Here is a 17,676-nt window from a genome sequence, read left to right as displayed (position 1 = left end):
GTCTTAGTCAGGATTTGGTCACTTCTTGGGAGAAATGGTGCTGAGCACTTAATTCTTATTAGGACTTATTTGTGATAAGCTAAAAATGAGTCCTTACATATCTTGTGTGGTAAATTGTCATTCTCATATTATCTTGTAAGTATGAGGATACTTTTCTTGATGAATTCCAAGTTCTTATCTTGAAGTTGAATTGTGAAGGAAAAAAAAAAAAAAAAAAGAAAAGCAAGGGAAAAAATAGACCTGTGTGCTACATTGAAAAATGAAGTGCAGTACTGACCAGTCGCAACCCAGCTGGTGATGCCAGTTAGAAAAGTAACTTTTCAGTTGACTCCAGTGATCCTAGATTTCTTCCTAAGACAGAGGGAGCTCAGATACTAAAAATGTACAATTTGGCCCAATTATGTTTTCCCCTCTTCTTCTATCTCCCCCATAGGCTTAATGAAGGACTTGGCAGTACAATTCATCAGTGATAAATAGTCGCTCTGCCCAGAATGTTTATTAGACTGACAGCAGTGTGCACTCTCCTTGCTTTTTTCCCTTGCCACTTATGACTCAGATGAATTTTAATAGGAGCAAAAAGCTTTTATTTGCACTGTAATTTCACTTAAGGATCATATCCTTCAGAAACTGGCAGACGCCTGTTAAGTCTTGATTGCAAAACACACACTCCAGAGTAAAGAAACATGCAGAAGATGTTATTATTCAACCTGTCACAGTATTGCAAATCTACTTGGAACCTAGGCTATCAAAGCTCTTTGCCGGAGCCCTTCCCCCACCTCTTTTAAATAGGTCCAGCAAAGAGCTCACTTGGAGATTTCCTCTGTCCCTGTGCGGAAATCAAAGGGTGAATTAGACTCCTTCTTTGCATCCCTGCCATCCTGATGCCACAGGAGGCTTTGCGGCCCAGCCCTCCCTCCCTACAGTGGAGCTGCTCCAGGGGCCTCTTCGCTCACCCCCGACCCCCACCAGACACTTGGTGGGAATCCAGAAGTCTTCTGGTAGTGGCTCCAACACTCTGCAAACCATGCTACCCGTTTCTGTTTGCATAGATCAAATTGTGACTCACAGAGCTCTAGGATGTTTCCTGTTTAGTAAGAGTTCTTATTAGAAACATTTTGTGCAACAGGAATAGTTTAAAGATGTCCCAGTTGTTTTGAGAGCCCTGTGCAGAAGATGTCGTGAAAATGCATGGTTGTGCATATTGTTTTCTTTCTGTGTTTTTAAAATCCTGTAATGGTCCCTCCACCTAGAAGGTACTCTCATTGTATCTCTGTATCCTAATCATCTTATTGTAGCAAAAAGACTACACCTAAAAACAAAAGCTAACCTTCTGGATATAAATATAACATGATCTGTTACCGAATTTTTAAATTTAATTTTAAGGATTGTTTTGCCCCAAAACACACACTGAAGCCCTTTGTCTTAACTTGCTGATCCAGCCAGGGCCGCAGTCCTGGTGGGACACAGGTTTGAGACAGCGATCTGCTGCCATCTACTGGCTGGTCTTCACAGTGTCCTTCCCGACCCCGCAAAGTTGGTAGTAAAGGGAGTAGTAAAGGGAACACGAGTACAATTCTCAACTGTTTCCTTTATAAATTCTCAGATGTTCTTCAAGATTTATGTGATTATTATCTATTAGTAATTAACAACTGTAGTACTTCTTATTTCAAAAGCACTTTCTTAAATAACTGGCCTACATTGTATGCCAGAGATGAGTCTGTTTTGAATAGGATTTGAAAATAATTTAAAGGACAGTATGGCAATTTGAGTTAAAAAAGCTAAAACTGATTTTTGAATGACTATTACTTTTGGAGGACAATTCTTCATTTAATAAATTCCTTACGGTTTGGTTTTGTTTCCCTTCAAGTACAAGGTGCATGTCTTTACCAAACTTGCGGCGGAACTGAGCAGATTCATGCCGGAGAAAGTGGCCGAGGACACGAGCAGCATCCTGCGCTCCCCGATGCCCGGCGTGGTGGTGGCCGTCTCCGTCAAGCCTGGAGACATGGTAAGGGCTGCGTCCGCCCCAGGGCACCGGTGACCCTCACACTCCCGGACCGGAGGACCCGCCCTTCCCGGTGCTCACAGAACAGCCCCGTCTCCCCGTCTTGCGTTTGAATCGCCCCCCGTGGCAGGCTCCCAGAGCCTGTCCTCTAGGTCTGGGAGAGGAAGGGAAATGAGGGCTTTTCTTAAATGCGTTCTTCCAGGGAAGTATTTGATTTAAAAAAATGCCATTTATTCCCCAGGACTCTGTGCTCAAGCACGCCTTAAAAAAATAACTTACCCTAATAACTAATCCTCTGGTGGGGAATTTCTGAGTGATTTCTGGACAAAACGTCTAATTGGGAATGAGAGTTCAAGAAAGGTTAATCCTGTAATCTGTACAGTACTAGCAAACTTCCGGAACATGGGAAGTAGAGTTTAGAATCACAATTTTAAGTTTTTCATCTTGACCTGTGACAGTAAAGCAAAAGCAAAGCCACCTTAATGTTTACTCGTGTGTTCAGTCTCGAGGTAACTAGCTACGGATGAACTGGCACGTGTTGTTTTTAGAGCACATTGATTAGTACCAAAAGTAAAAAAGAATACAGGATGCAACCACGAGATTTCAAGAGGTGCTTAAGTGCTTGCATTTTTATTTGTGTCCAGCACCCAGGCATGGCAGACTTCCATGAGGCACAAGGGATTCTGTTCTGTATCTCAGTGAAGTGGGGCTTACATAATTTGTTTTATAAAGAATGTGTTAAAATGCTCCCCGATTTCTTTATTATTACAGATAAAACATTCCCTTAACATTGAAATAAACTTAACACAGCTGGCATTGGCTTCTAGAAAAATATTTCATAGAAGAATACCAAGTACAAATGATCAAGTTCAGTTATTTTATATGATTAGTCCTGAAATTGCTATGTGAAGTTGGGAAGCGACTTCCCTTTCTGAGAATTCCCGGCCTTCCCAGACAAGCCAAGAGGCCAGGTTAGATGACCGCCTCCATTTACTTTGAAAGCATGGAAATTCTTGGGAAAAACAGCATGGACCGAGGCTGCTGGAGGCAGATAAGAGGCTGCGGGAGGGAGGGTTTGTGGGATTGATATGCACGTGTTGAGCTCAAGGGGAGGCGTTTGCCTCGTGTATCTTCATTCTGCTAGGTTGGGGTAGTAAGGTGCTCCTGACCTTGACATTAACAGTCATACATGTAATGCATCAGAGAATCTGTGGAGTCTTCTAGTGTCCCCATGTCTCAGTAACAGGTTGGTAAACAGTATGAAGGATTTGTGGTAATTTTTTTTTTGTTTTTATTTTGCTTTTTGTTTTTTCATTCTTCAGATTTCTCTGGAAGGCATGTAGTCATTGTACTGGGGGTCTGAGCTTGTCAGTTTTCATAGCCTTAGTTAAAAGGTGTGTGTGTGTGTGTGTGTGTGTGTGTGTGTGTGTGTGTGTGTGTGTCTGTCTGCAATAAGTGTTCAGCTTAAATCCTTACTTTGCTAACACCCAAGTCCAAGATTAATGGCTAGTAGTGGGAGGTAGGGTTGGAAGGAAGGAATAGGCCCCTGCCTCCAGAAACGAAGCACTGAAGGATGAAGGCTGCGGTCATTACACACACACACACACACACACACACACACACACACGCACGCACACGCACACACACACACACACCCTCTGCTCACTTGCAGTTGCTCAGCAGGTGGACGTGCCGTTGGCCCTGGCATCACTCTTCCATACACTAAAAAGGTTTATCTTCATCGTTTGCATTTCCTGCTCAATAAGTTAAGGCAGGCTTGCCAGGCATTGGTAAAAGGAGCGGGGTGATTGTAGTGCTTGCAGCATAGGGGTAGCCACTATCAATCATTAAACACTCAGGATGGCTTAATTTGAGAAATCACTATTGCAGCTCTGTCACTGCAGAGCAGCAGGGCCTGGGCTTTATGTGTTTCTTCAAGTCAGAGTTCTGAGGGCCATACATTGAAGGGGCTTGTCGTCTTGGTATCCCTCGCCTTCATTCTAAGTGCTCTTGCCCAAGAGTGCCTAGTGCACAAGGGGAAATGCATGTGTCCTTTAATTTCTCCCTTTGGGTCCTTACAGCACCTCCTTTCATATTCTGTGCCACAGTGTTGTGATAAAACACAGTGAGAAGTTTAATTTGATGGCTATCATAACAACACATTTTTATAAATTTTGTCTCATGTAATTAAAATGCTAGAAACTTTACTTGGACCAAACGCATACCCTTTCTATAAGGCCTGTATAACAAAATACTACTTGAAACATTTCAAGTTTTGCAGCTTAAAGTCATTTGAAGATTGCAAGACATGTTGTGTTTTTCTTAGCAATGACAGTAGCTGAGTGAGATTCCACTCTTACTGGTAGAAAGATAATGGAATCAATCTTCTCTGTCATTTCAAGGAAAACAAGAACCCACAAACCACCAAGGGCCTACAAGTATTCTATTCTTTCAATCATTCTATTCTTCTTTATGTATAATTTTGTTACAGAAATCATTTCTATGCTTCATTTAAGTAAAACCCAACAAACTGGTAAATCTCTCAATAAGTTCTACAAAATGTCACGTAAATCATACATAGCAAACAACTTGTGAAAACCAGAGACACAAGAACTTTGGGGGCTGTGCAGAGGGGCCCGTGAGTTCAGAGGGCCGGCATGTCGGTCACTGGGGACACTGTCCTGTCCTGTACAGAAGTTTCTGGTTTCAAATACTCAGGGCTCACACAGCAGAAGTTTCTCATGCCTTTCCGTTTCTGTAATGAACTATTTAATACTAAATGTAACAGCCACATGACTACATAATAATTTTTGAATGTATACGGAAGGAATGTTAATATTCAGTAAAGTGCAGGTAGACTGTGAGGAGGAGTGGATTATTAAAAAACCGTGAATGAGTCAGTGCCCGTGGCTTATGCCTGCAGTCCTAGCTACTCATACTCAGGCGGCTGAGATCTGAGGGTCCCAGCTTGGGCAGGAAAGCCCCTGAGACTCTTATCACTAATTAAATATAAAAAGGGGTCTGAGAATATGGCTTGCCTCATATACATGAAGCTCTGAGTTTGATTCCTCAGCACCACATATATAGAAAAGGCCAGAAGGGGCGCTGTGGCGCAAGTGGTAGAGTGCTAGCCTTGAGCAAAAAGAAGCCAGGGACAGTGCTCAGGCCCTGAGTCCAAGGCCCAGGAAAAGCTCATGGACAGCACCGAGGCCTTGAGTTCAAACCCCAGGACCCGCACACAGACAAACAGACAGACACATACCCATCCACACATACATACACACAAAGTTCACAAACCACAAATTTAATTCAGAAAAATCGATAAATTCACTTTTATCTCTTTTCTGTATACCTTCTGAAAATGTTTTTTCAGGGATAGTCCAATTCAAAAGATAACCTGTTTTTTCCATACATGTAATGCTATCATGAACTGGGAATACTTCTGTAATCAAATTTAGTATTTTAATTTAATTTTTAAATCTTGTCTTTATGATATTCTTGAACAGAAAATATTTTAAATACACTTTTAAAAATGCCTCTTAGAATAATGGTATAATACATTATGTCATGTGTTAACAGTAAACTTCAGGCCTCTAATTTCAATGCATGATTTTCATTTTTGAATTTGAAATATAAAATAAAAACTATTTTAATTTTAAGTGCATTTGTTTTTTTGTTTTGTTACCACTCCCCCCCCCCCTTTTTTTTTGGGTGCCAGTCCTAGGAGTTGAACTCAAGGCCTGGGTGCTGTCCTTGAGGTTTTTGTTCAGGCTAGTGCTGTACCACTTGAGCCACAGCTCCACTTCTGGCTTTTTTCTTTTTTCTTTTTCTTTTTTTTTTTTGTAGTTAGTTGGAGATAAGAGTCTCACAGATTTTCTGGCTCAGACTGGCTTCAAACCAGGATCCTGTGATCTCAGCCTCCTCAGTAGCTAGGATTACAGGTATGAGCCACCCTTGCCCAGCTTTGTTAGCTTTTTGATATCAGAAAACAACAACAGTCCAAACCAATAAAATAGAGCCGTGCTAAATAGATATTCCGTGGTACATTTATTTATGATTCTCTCAACTTACGTGTAAGTTATGTGATCATCTTAGAGTTTCATAACATTTTTCATATAATGTATCAGAAAATAAGACAACCCATAAGAAGGCTCTATATCAAGATACATGGTTTTCTTTTTGATCTGCAATGTGTGACACTGGGTAAAATAACTGGGAGGTACCTGTTGTTGCTGTTTCTTACTGTTCATCTGGCTTTCATGAGCAAGACAGCCTTTGTCTTTATGTTTATGCTTATGTTTATGGGGGCCAAGATGCAGACCCACTTGGTGTTGAGACTGGCCTTGATCAGGGGGCCATTAGCTGTTTTAGACTGTTTCTGTCTTGAACAATGCCTTTTGTGGAAAAATGGTGTCCATATAGCATACCAGTAAATGTAATGCTTGTAGTCTGGGTAGAAATAGTGTTAATACCCAGGTTTCATCCTTTTTTTCCCCTCCCCGGTTGCTTCTACTCCCTTGGGGAAAGCCTCAGGCACATGTGTGAGTAGACTGTGAGAATTGCAGGTCCCTGGTAGAGCCTTGTACACACACACACACACACACACACACACACACACACACACACACACACACACACACACACACACCTCCCCTTCTACTCCAGAGCTTAGCTATTTCAACTTACAGCAGATCTTAAGGAAGTGGCAAATAAACTTGGTGAGAGTCCTTTATTTATGTTTTTCATTTTGTGAAAGACAACTTTGACAAGTCCTTCGCTCTTGGGTGTCCCCAGAGCAGGGTGGACTGGGCCTGAGCACAGACTCACGTGCCCCTCCGACATGGCACTTGGGCGCCTCGTGCAGCCTGCGAGCAGTAACCGCATCCTTCTTTGGCAGAGCTGCTGTGTGTCTGTTGGGTGGTGGTTCCACTTTCTGGGTACTTTGATTTACAGTCATAAAATGATGGCAGTAAGTAAATGTACATGCCGTCTAGCAGTGGTGATTTCACAGGACGCCAGTTTTGTTCCCAGTTCCCACATTGTGTTCCCTCATATGTAGACAGAAGGTTCACACATTCACTAACATTTAGAAACTGTTACATCATGAACTACACTACAAATGTTCAGAAAGTCACGGAGAATAACTGCACAGGCATCATGTAGTCTTTGTTGGCCTTTCCCACATTCGTTTTGAATTTTACTTAGCAGTCAAACATTGTATATATACCATGAATTTGCCACGTGGCTGTTTCCCAGTCTAACTTGCCCTGTCTTCAGAGGTAATCATTCTTCTGAATTTGGCCCTTTAATCTATTTTTTTTTCAGTTAACATTTATATTTACATTTCAGGGACAGTTTTGGTTTGTAGGATAACAGGGAATTTTGACAATTTAACTTAGTGATAATTGTCAGAATACTATAAAAACACTTCAGTGGATCAGTACATTAAGTGCTGTAGGGGTTGTAGGAGAGTCTTGTGCCAGCTTGCGTTTATTTTAATTTTCAAGGAATGATTGTGAGATCAAAGAGCATGTTATCTTTGTTTTAACTATTTTTGAAGATGGTCATTCTCAACCTTACCAAGACTGAAAATATCTTTATATAAGAATTGAAACCATCATTTCGTTGAGTCTTTTAAAACAGCTTGCTTCACAAAAGTAGGCAGTCTAGCGTGACTTCTTGCAGATATTGCAAAAGATACCAAATTTTAACTAGCTTTCTTTGTAACTGTAGGATTTGGGTCTGGTTTTGAGCTAGATTAAAGGGCAGTAAGTAGTAATATTGTTCTCTATTTTGAAGAAAACTGAGCTTGTTTCACACTGGCCACAGTATCTATTCCTTTCCCGAGCACCCTGCTCCCACAGCAGCTCCGTCCCGGGGAGACCCAGATGAGGGACAAAGGCAGCACCTGGCAGACCCCGCCACAGGCCTCTGCTGGGCATGGGGTCCTCACAGGAGGCCCCCCGCGTCTCCGGAGAGGGGCCTGGTGGCATTCCTGGCCGCTGCTTCTCCTCTTTGTAATTTCATGACGGTTTCATTTTTGCTTAAATGCTGAAATCTTGTGGGGTCCTTTGGGAGGAGTACATGTCTGCTCCAGGAAACAGCCTATCTTTGCAGCTCAGAAAGAGGAAGTTGGGATAATCAGATTCCAGCCTGCCTTTTAACAAACCCAAGCTGCCTTCTTCAGATCTCAGGACCTTAAAATGCATGGCACATGGGCACCTGTGTTTTGAGTGGCACAACCTCTAAAAGTGGAATGGAAGGTTTTTTCACTTGTGTGGTGCCATCAGCAGGGTTGACATTGATCCCTGGTTTTCGGGGGGCCCAGTGCAACAGAAGGGGAGACTGCAGCGGGCCGGTAAGCTTCTGAGCCTTCTGTCTCACTTGGCAGGAGCACAGAACATAGGACAACAAAAGAAGGCTCCCTTTTTCCATAAAAATTTGTCCTCCCTCCTTCCCCTCCCCCAAAAAGGGGACTAAATTTTTCAGCTGCACACAGCGATTTGGTGCTCACTGTTGCAGGGAAACAGTTGCTGTCTGAACAGGCAGGAAACAGTTTTCTTTTAATTGCCGAAATCATTCGGAAGTGCTTCATGCCCTGCTTCTATACAGCAGATGCTGCGCATTAATTGGCCTGCGTAGAAGTGACCCAGGGTTCCTTGCAGCGGGCCCAATTTTAGGCAGAGGGTTTAAATCGCTTATTTATTATTTTGTATAATCTGGCGTACATTATGTGCTTCTGCACGTGTTGTGTTTCATGGTCTGCAGTTTCTAATGTCTTGTGGGTTTCGAAACCCGTGTTTCTCTGGTAATGTACTAGCAGCAGGTAAGCTCAAAATACCATCCATCAGGAGCTGATTTTTTATCCAGATACTCCAATGACTGATGAACCTGTCTTTTGTATGAATGTTTAGCACAGTAGAAAGCCATATGCCACTGGCACAGTTTCCTCTGCATTCTTTATAGTTGCTGGTGAGTGGGCTTCTGAGGGGGGAACAAACTCGACGCCATTTGTGTCCTCCTGCCTCTATTTAAACAATCGTACCTTTAAAACGGCCCTGGTTTGGATGACAAAAGAGGGCAGGGGCTGTCTTAAAGGAAACCCAACTCCCATAATGATTTTCTTGATCAGAAGTCTGACTCCACACTCTTAATAGGGAACCTTGTTTTGTTCCTCCCCGTCTGTTGCAAACAGACCTCAGCCCATTAGAAGGGCCTCCCTTGTGTGGGAAGACCACAGCTGTTACTGTAAATCTCATCCAGTCACTGTATCACCCCCATTTTGTGGCTCTGAAGGATGAAATTGAGAAATGGAATACGGTGCAGTCATCCTTTACGTCTCCAATTTTAGGCCTTTGCCATCATTTTCATGCTTTTATTCCAAATCAAATAACATTAGCGGGCTACCCCACCTTCTGATGAGTATCCAGTCCCAAGCACAGCTTTCAAGTCTCTACTTTTGGGGGCTTTTTTTATGCTTAATGGAGACACCCTCCTCCTCCCCCCCCCCCCAGCCTCCTTTCTCTTTCCCCGCTCTGTCTCTGAGCATTCTTAGGGGCAGTGGCAGTTTACAGTTGGAGCGATTCGTGTTGTCAACTGTGTCCCTGTCAGCTGTGCTCCGGGAGGGGCGTGTGCAGGAGAAGCTTGTGTGTTTTTTAATCTTTGAGGAAGGAGTGAAGAGGACTTGGTAGACGGGGACCAGGGGCTTTAATCTGAAACAAGATGTGGCTTAAATCATTAGCACAACAAAGCATACTATAAGCTTCAAGATAAAAGTCTCTGGGGAAAAAGTCCTCTGTAAATAAATGGAACTTGATAGATTTCCATATCATTTATAACTTCCCTTAATTACACTTGGAAGACTTGCCAGCAAAACTGGAAAATTGGCAGCCTCTATCCATTAGAGTCATTTTGCCGACCATGGCAAGCAGCTGGCTTCACTAGATTTTATTTCCCATCACTCACAATTAATCATCAGCTGGAGATGTCTGAAACTCTTCAGCACAGAGCAATGCTGGGTGACATTCAGACCCCCAAACATGTGAAAATCTGCTGAGTAAAAGGGGTGAGTTCTCTCTCAAGCTTACTCATTTAGGGACAAGGCTGGCTCCCGCTTAATGAGCACTGCTCTGATAATCAGATGCGAATGTGAACCTTGACCCCATGTCAGAGGAGAGGATGCAATAAGCTGGATGAAAGATACACGATTCAGGCCTCCAAACTTTGCACTAATTACACAGGGAGTGCAGAAATACATCAGACTGACTAGGCTCATCAGAAAGACTTGCGAGGCTTGTGACCAGTTCCTAAGCCTAACATTGGAGACATCCTGTCACATTCATTAAGTCTTTATCAGATGATTCACAAGAGTGTTAGGGAGACGTGTGCACACACATGTTGCAGGAGCGAGCCCTGCCGTGGGCGCTGTCTGGCAGGGACTGCAAGCTCAGGAGCCTGGGACCGGTGATGCCCTGGCTTCCTGAGCCCCCCCCCAGTGCTCGTAAGGTGCTGCCGTGGTGGGGTCAGTGCCCGGCACTCTGGCCCTGCTGTCCAGGCATATCCACGTGGGGTGGGGAGACCCGCTTGGCATGCCTCTCCTGGGAACCGGCCCCAGGCTTGCTGCCTCCCAGGCCCTGGAGCTCATCTTCCAGCCACAGAGACTGCACAGGTGGTTTCGCCACCACATCCTATGACATGCAGCGTGCGCTGTAGCTCTATCTGCATCCCTGACTGGACTGGGGATTTTTTCGGTTTGGTGTGTGTGTGTGTGTGTGTGTGTGTGTGTGTGTGTGTATGTTGGTATTGGGGCTTGAACTCAGGTTGTCAGGTTTTGGCGTGGCCTCTCTGCTCAGTGTTGGCACTATACTGCTTGGGTCCCATGTCCACATCTGGCTGTTTGCTGCTTAACTGGAGATAAAAGTGTCATAGCTCTTTCTGCCTCACCTGGTTTTGAACCATAATCTCAGCCTCCCAAGTAGCTAATATTATAAGTGTAAGCCACTGGTCCCCAACTCTGGGTTAATTTTTGAGTGTGTATACATGTGTGAACAAAGGTCATGCTGTACAAAATGTATCTATCACTATCTTATAAGGAATAGTTTCTAAGAGCTACCTCCAAGTTGGGTGCTGACGGCCCGCACTTGTAATGCTAGCTACTCAGGAGGCTGAGATCTGAGGAGTGTGGTTCAAAGCCAGCCTGGGCAGGAAAGTCTGTGAGACCCTTATCTCCAGCTAACCACCAAAAAGCCAGAAGTGGAAGTGTGGCACAACTGGTGGAGTGATGGTCTTGAGCAAAAAAGCTCAGGGACAGCGCCCAGGTTCCAAGACTGAAATAAATAAATAAATAAATAAATAAATAAATAAATAAATAAATGCATATACATATATACATGTACTACCTATGTATATGTATGAATATGTGTGTGTGCACGCGTGTGCACTAGTGAGAGAAGACAGCCTATAAAACCAATTACTCCAAGTGAAGAGAAGGAGAAATGGATGACTTTGGTTCTGAGTATCACTATGTAATGCATGTAAATCAGCAGACACTAGTGAGGCTAGAAGACAGTTGGAAGGCCAGGATCTAATTCTGCACGTTGGGACAAACTACTGGTCAGGCAGAAGAAGACAGGTTCTCTTCCAGTCAGGAAGACACCCTTTCATCAAATTACCAGTGCCACACAATCAGAGACAGACTGTTTGAACACTAGTACTTCTGATTGTCTCAGGCTAAGTCAGAGGTTTGGGGCCCTAGTGCACCTCGCCTTGCTACAAGCACTCAGAGCCAGCCAGGGAGAAGCATCAGTGAGGAGCAGCAGCAGAGCCCCCTAAGCTCATTATCCGGCTCTCACGGCTCTCAGGCCCCTGCAGGTCCTGGAGGGGCGATGTGGCCCAGCCCGCTGTGCTTTCTCATGTTGGCTGTGCCCGGCTCTGTTGAGTTGGCCTTTGCCCACTGGGCATGGCCATGGGCACCTCCAGGGTTTGCTTTGATCTGCAGGTTCACTTAAGGAAGTAGTGGACTGTTGTGATAAGCCAGCACACCCCAGGAGGGGTGAGAGGCGGTGCGGGGCCCAGCTGCTGGCAGAGGGACAAGGCTCTGCCCACCTCTGACAGGCTGGTAGAGTGGGGTAGAGAGAGCCCCGGGCGCTCACAGGCCTACAGAGGCAGACAGGCCAGGGAGGCAGGTGGGAGGCCAGCTCATAGGTACTCCCGGGGGACCCGTCTGTCTGTAGAGGGAATCGCGACCAGAGCCCAGACCCCAATGTTTGGATAGAATTTCAGTGGTTCTCGGTTGAGCTTCGGGTCCATGATCCATTCCTCAGGGTGCCATCCTGCCCTGTTGTCTGGGTATCTTGTCCGTGGGTTGAAGTAATTTGGCTCTGGCTGCTGGACAGGCTCATGGCGCGGGGTAGGCCGGGGGCAGGAGCCACGGGGCTTTGCGATCGGGAGCTGAGTGGCAGGGGCACTTCAGCAGACCTGTCCTTCTCCTGGCTTTTTTTTTGGCTACCAATCACCTTTGAAGGAAAAAAGCAAGCGCCTGGAATGGCTGTGTGTGGAGTCACCGCTCTGACACCTTGGACTTGGGCCCCCGTGTCATCTTGGCACTGCAGCTCGTGCCCTCCATGTTTTGAAGAACAGCCCTTGCGAGTCACTGTGCGCAGCACATAGATGCCAGGTGAAGCGAATCAAAAAGCGGCAGTGAGCACTGTGTTCAGAGCCCCTCTCGGTCTCTCTCCTCAGTGCCAGCACCGGCGCCTTGGCATCTCCTCCCTTCCTATATTCTTGTGCCAGGAGAATGCAGCCCCCCACCTGGACAGCAGAGGAAAGAACGCTCAGGGCGCAGGCAAGCGGCACTGCCAGCGAGACAGCTTGCGCCCCCCGGGGAGCCGGGGGGGACTGGGGGATCATTTGGGGATTGCAGGAAGGAGCGCTCTCCCGGCACTCGTGGGGTAGTAGCCAGCACAGGCGCCGCGGCAGTGTGACTGTCCTGCAGCCCCATCCAGCAGGCCCACCAGACCCCCGGAGTCCCACTGCACCGCTCCAGTGAGCCACAGGTCCCGTGCCAGAGCGCTCCTCAGTACTCACGCGGCAAGGCCAGAGAAAACGGGACCCAAAAAGTGGCTTTTAGTCCCAGCTGATTTCTGGATGGAGCCTCCACTTTCACCCCCGTGGGTTTGTACCCAGCTCTGCCTGGATTGTCCTCACGGTAAGACACAGGTGCTAGAAGCACCCGCGGGTCTCCTTGCAGGACCAAGCGCAGTGCGAATGCGACCTGCAGAGGAAGGGCAGTGGTCCCCAGGGCGCTGACTAAGTACGCCGCTCTTCCCAGCTCCCCAGGAATAGAATCGGAGACACGCCTTCAAAAACGAGCTTGGCTGAGCTGTTACTCACATTGTGTAATTCACCCCTTTGAGTGGTGAGCCCAGCGGTTTTAATCTAGGAGTTCTGCAACCATCACAACTCATCCTGGAACATTTTTAGCACCCTCGTGAGAAACTTCTTTTTCTTGGTCATGGGGTTTGATCTCAGGGTCTGGGCGCTGTCTCTGAGCTCTTTTGCTCAAGGCTAGCACTCTACCTACCACTTTGAGCCACAGCTCCACTTCTGGTTTTCTGGTGGTTAAGTGGAGATGAGCGTCTCATGGACTTTCCTGCCTGGGCTGGCTTTGAACTGTGATCCTCAGATCTTAGCTTCCTGTATAGCTAGGATTTTATGTGAGAGCCCCCAGCACCTGCTGAAAGAAGCTCTTTGTCCATCAGCGTTCACTCACCTATCCCCGTCCCGGCCACTGTAGAAGCGTGTCCATTGTGGACATGGCGGGTGAGTGGGAACATTCTGGTTTTCCGCCCCGCTGTGGGATGCAGGTCCGCAGGGCAGCCCCACAGCAGCGACACTGAGCCTGTAGTATCGAGGTCATTTCCTAATGCGTGAGGACTTAGGACGAGGAGGAGTCGCCTTTCTCCGCTGTCCCCAGAGGGTGCAGCTGGAATGGGGAAGCATTAGAGGTTGTGGCTGTTTTGATGAACATTTCAGCATATGTGACAAAGTATCCTATAATGGCTTCTCTGTAGGTATTATCACAAAATTAGAATGCTTTAAAAAGCTCAGTCCATTTTTAATTCATTTTCCAGGTAGCGGAAGGTCAGGAAATTTGTGTGATTGAAGCCATGAAAATGCAGAACAGTATGACAGCTGGGAAAACTGGCAAGGTATGTCCCCACGTTCCTTCCTGCCACGGCCTGGTGATGGAAGCGGGGCCTTCGGTCTGGAGGAGGGGATGCAGGGGCCGGGTCGGCACCGCCCTCGCTCCAGGGCGGACCGGTGCCCTCCGGAGCGCTCCCCACTGCATCGGCTCATCTGCCAGCGTGCTCAGGTAGCCAAAGCACAACTGCTCTTCACCTTAATGTCTTTCAAATTAAGGGATCTTTAATTTTTAATGTTTACATCTGTCTTGGAGACAGTTAGTTATCTGATACTTAGATGACACTGCAGGAGTCAGTTTCACAGATTGCAAGAATGTAATGTAATCTTCAAGATAATTTCCCCACAAAGAGAGCAGTCTACATAGATGAAGAGTCTACATAGATGTACACATGTGGAGCTTGGGGATTCGGAGAACAGAGAAAAATAGGTCAGTGCTGAAATGTTTCGAGTGAAGCTTCTTGGAGGTCCCTCTCTGTCTCTGTCTCTGTCTGTCTCTCTCTGTCTCTGTGTCTGTCTGTCTGTCTGTCTCCCTCTCCCCCCCACCCCCGTTCTCATCCCAGGGATTGAACTCAGGGCCTGGTCGCTGTTCCTGAGCTTCGTTGCTCAAGGCTAGGCTTCCACTCTGCCAGTTGAGCCACAGCTCTGCTCCCTGCTTTTTGGTGGTTACTTGGAGAGGAGAGTCTCATGGGCTTTGCCGCCTGGGCTGGCCTCAACCATGATCCTCCGTTCCCAGCCTGAGTGGCTAGGATTACAGGCGTGAACTACTGGCACACAGCGCAGGCTTTCTTTGCAAAGCAGTCACTTCACTGTCTTCCTATGACCATAGAGACCATAAGTAGGAAAATGGCCCTTCACCAAAAGCTGTTTGGACCTGAGTTTGGACCTGTCTGCCTCGTGCAGGATGACTCGGGAGGAGGGGAGCAGCCGAGGCTGCCAGTGGCCCGCACGGGGGCCATACCTGGAGGCAGCGCGAAGAGAGAGATGTTAGTTTACAACTGAGTTCGTGTCCGAAACACAGCGTCCGTCCATCTGGTGGTCTGTCACCCCGAAGTGCAGTGAAACTGATTCCGAGAGGAAGGCCAGGGGCCGCCTGCGTTCTCCCTAGAGAGAGCAGAGGCCCCTGGGCACAGGACAGCAGGAGCTGGAGTGATTATGTTAGAACATGTCCATCCATGGAGGGAATTTGGCCAAGTTGTGGCTAGGCTGAGGTGCTGATGCGGGGGACACCAAGCCCAAGCCGGGGGGTCCTGTGTGCTCTGCCCCCTCTCCCCAGCTGCCGGGAGCTGAGCGTCGCTGCTGGGGGCCCATGAGTTCTGTCTAGCTGTCGCCCCTCCTGTCTATCTCCTCTCCCCCCTGCGCCCAGGCATTGAGTGTCACCCAGTGAAGCGCAGCAGCTCAGGCCCCGCCGAGGCTCCCGCGAGGGTCACTGTCCTCTTAGAGAATCAGGTTGCAGTGCACGCACATCCTCTGCTCTTAGAGCTGGGCCACCGTGTAAAAAGTCAGCACCAGTGGCACCAGGATCATAAAGCAGCAGAACTTCACCCCAGGTCGCATCTGCTGAGTGAGGCCTCTGAAGAGCCCGTTGCATAAGTTCACCTTGTTCCTAAAACAACTGGAGCCTGTTCAGTGCCACGGAGGGCCAGGGACACACGCACGTGCGCCAGTCCAGCTGTTGCTGGCTTTTGGGGTGTTTGCCAGTTAGTTAGAGCCCAGTGCTCATTCTCACACCAAACACCCTCCTTTAAGAAGGCAGATGGTCACCTCCTGATGTGCCCCAGCCCCTTCCCTACTCCCTGTTTTAAATTGAGCACACATTTGGCAAGCAGAAGGTAGTTATGTTCAGGAGAAGCCAATGGGTGAGAAGACACGGGTCCACGTCTAGACTTGCACGCCCTGTAGGGCAGCCACAAAGCCACCGTGGTTCCTGAATGTCTTATTTCCCTTCAGAGGGAGAGAGGGGGGCAGGCTACACAGGTTCTCCTTTTAATTCCTACCTGGTTCGATTCTGTATTATCAATTCTCAAACCTTTCTACAACTCAACCCATAGCAGAGTGGGTGATCTGGGGATACGGATGTCACCAGCATGGACATGTCAGGCTTTACGACTGGCCAGGCCCTGGGAGTCCACTGCCAGGGTCCACCAGTACACCAGAGCTGAGATTCCCAGAGAAGTTTCCTTGGGCTCACAGGAAGAGACAGAGAGGGAGAGGCGAAGACGGCCTTCCTTCATCCAGGTCTCTCTGGATGAGCAGAGCGGCTTAGCCGGCTGAGCCCCAGCTCCCAGGCCTGCCCGTGTGCAGCCTGGCAGGAAGTAGGGGGGCTGCTCCCTCCTGCTGCATCGCCAGTACTCACTCTGCCCCCATCTCTTCAATTCAAGGTGAAGCTGGTGCACTGTAAAACTGGAGACACCGTTGGAGAAGGAGATCTGCTCGTGGAGCTGGAATGAAGGATTTACAGTCTTATAGTCACCACCCACCCTAATTAGCCATTTGTGTTATTCTCTCACACTCAACTTATTCAGGCATTTTACGGGAATACTCCTGGACAGCAGGTTTTACATCAGCATATTTATTCCTCAGAAGAAGCAAAATCAACATTCTGCCAAAAAAAATCACCAATGGAAATTTTCATTGATATAAATACTTGTACATACGATTTGTACTTCTGCTGTGAGATTTCCTAGTGTCAAAATTCAATCAATAAAACCAAGCATTTGTCTAAATATTAGTCTGCCCTTTTTTTTTGAATGAAGACAATATACACATAGGCGACAAGCTGTGCCAGTTGACTATAAGTACTAATCTTTCACTGATTCTTTACATATTAAGTTCTAGGCTTCCTAATCGTATTACATGAACATTCGCAGTCTCGTCACCTGGTTGCCTTCCTCCGTACACGATCGAGAGCGAGCTCCTGGGCCTGGGCGTCCAGGCCTTGCTCAGGTGAAGGGCGTCGGAACCCCTTCCCGACGTGTGGACGTCCGCTGGCTCTCGCTGGGTGGCTGACCCCTGAAGGGCTCCCTCTGGGGCCTGCTGGCCGAGCCGGGGCGCCCCCCCCCCCCATTGCCAGGGGGCAGCGTTCATCAGCTGATGCTCATCCTTGCTCTTCTCTGTCGTGTGAAGCACATTTCCAATTAAGAAAAAGAGGCTAAAAATACTGCTCATACTTTGGTGCCAGATGCAGTTAGCGACCACAGTCTACCATTAAGTTGAAGTGTAAGTGAGCGCTCCAATGGAGAGCGAGGTTACTGAGGACCAGCAGCTGCACTTTGATTTGCTTCGGCAATTCTCGGAATCCATTTGCTCCTTGCTTGGAAGCAGAGCCGTGCACACTTGAGCCTGCGCTGACAGATTATCAGATGGAGGTGGGTAGTAATTGGTACTTCGTGCCTTGCTAACATTATTTTAAGTGCTGTTTGTATTTGGAAGTGCAGCCTTCTGTCAGGGCCTGAGGAACAAATTACTAA

At 47.2% G+C, this 17,676-nt stretch overlaps 1 protein-coding gene across 2 annotated transcripts in view; it reads left to right on the top strand.

The window, feature by feature from the left end:
- Pcca (propionyl-CoA carboxylase subunit alpha) overlaps positions 1-17,676 on the top strand; it is a 310,079-nt gene that overhangs the window by 279,653 nt on the left and 12,750 nt on the right. The window contains exons 22-24 of one of the 2 annotated variants that reach the window (XM_048341133.1): positions 1,868-2,008; positions 14,137-14,214; positions 16,588-16,662. In XM_048341133.1, the coding sequence (XP_048197090.1) occupies positions 1,868-2,008; positions 14,137-14,214; positions 16,588-16,656 (288 nt within the window). In that variant the 3' untranslated portion in view covers positions 16,657-16,662. Of the gene's footprint in view, positions 1-1,867; positions 2,009-14,136; positions 14,215-16,587; positions 16,933-17,676 lie in introns of those variants that run through there. The other variant, XM_048341132.1, reaches the window with a different exon arrangement.

The sequence above is a fragment of the Perognathus longimembris genome, chromosome 3, assembly GCF_023159225.1.
Source record: "Perognathus longimembris pacificus isolate PPM17 chromosome 3, ASM2315922v1, whole genome shotgun sequence".
Taxonomy (NCBI): domain Eukaryota; kingdom Metazoa; phylum Chordata; class Mammalia; order Rodentia; family Heteromyidae; genus Perognathus; species Perognathus longimembris.
Note: the sequence above shows the minus strand (reverse complement) of the source record. Positions and strands in the feature narration are given on the sequence as shown.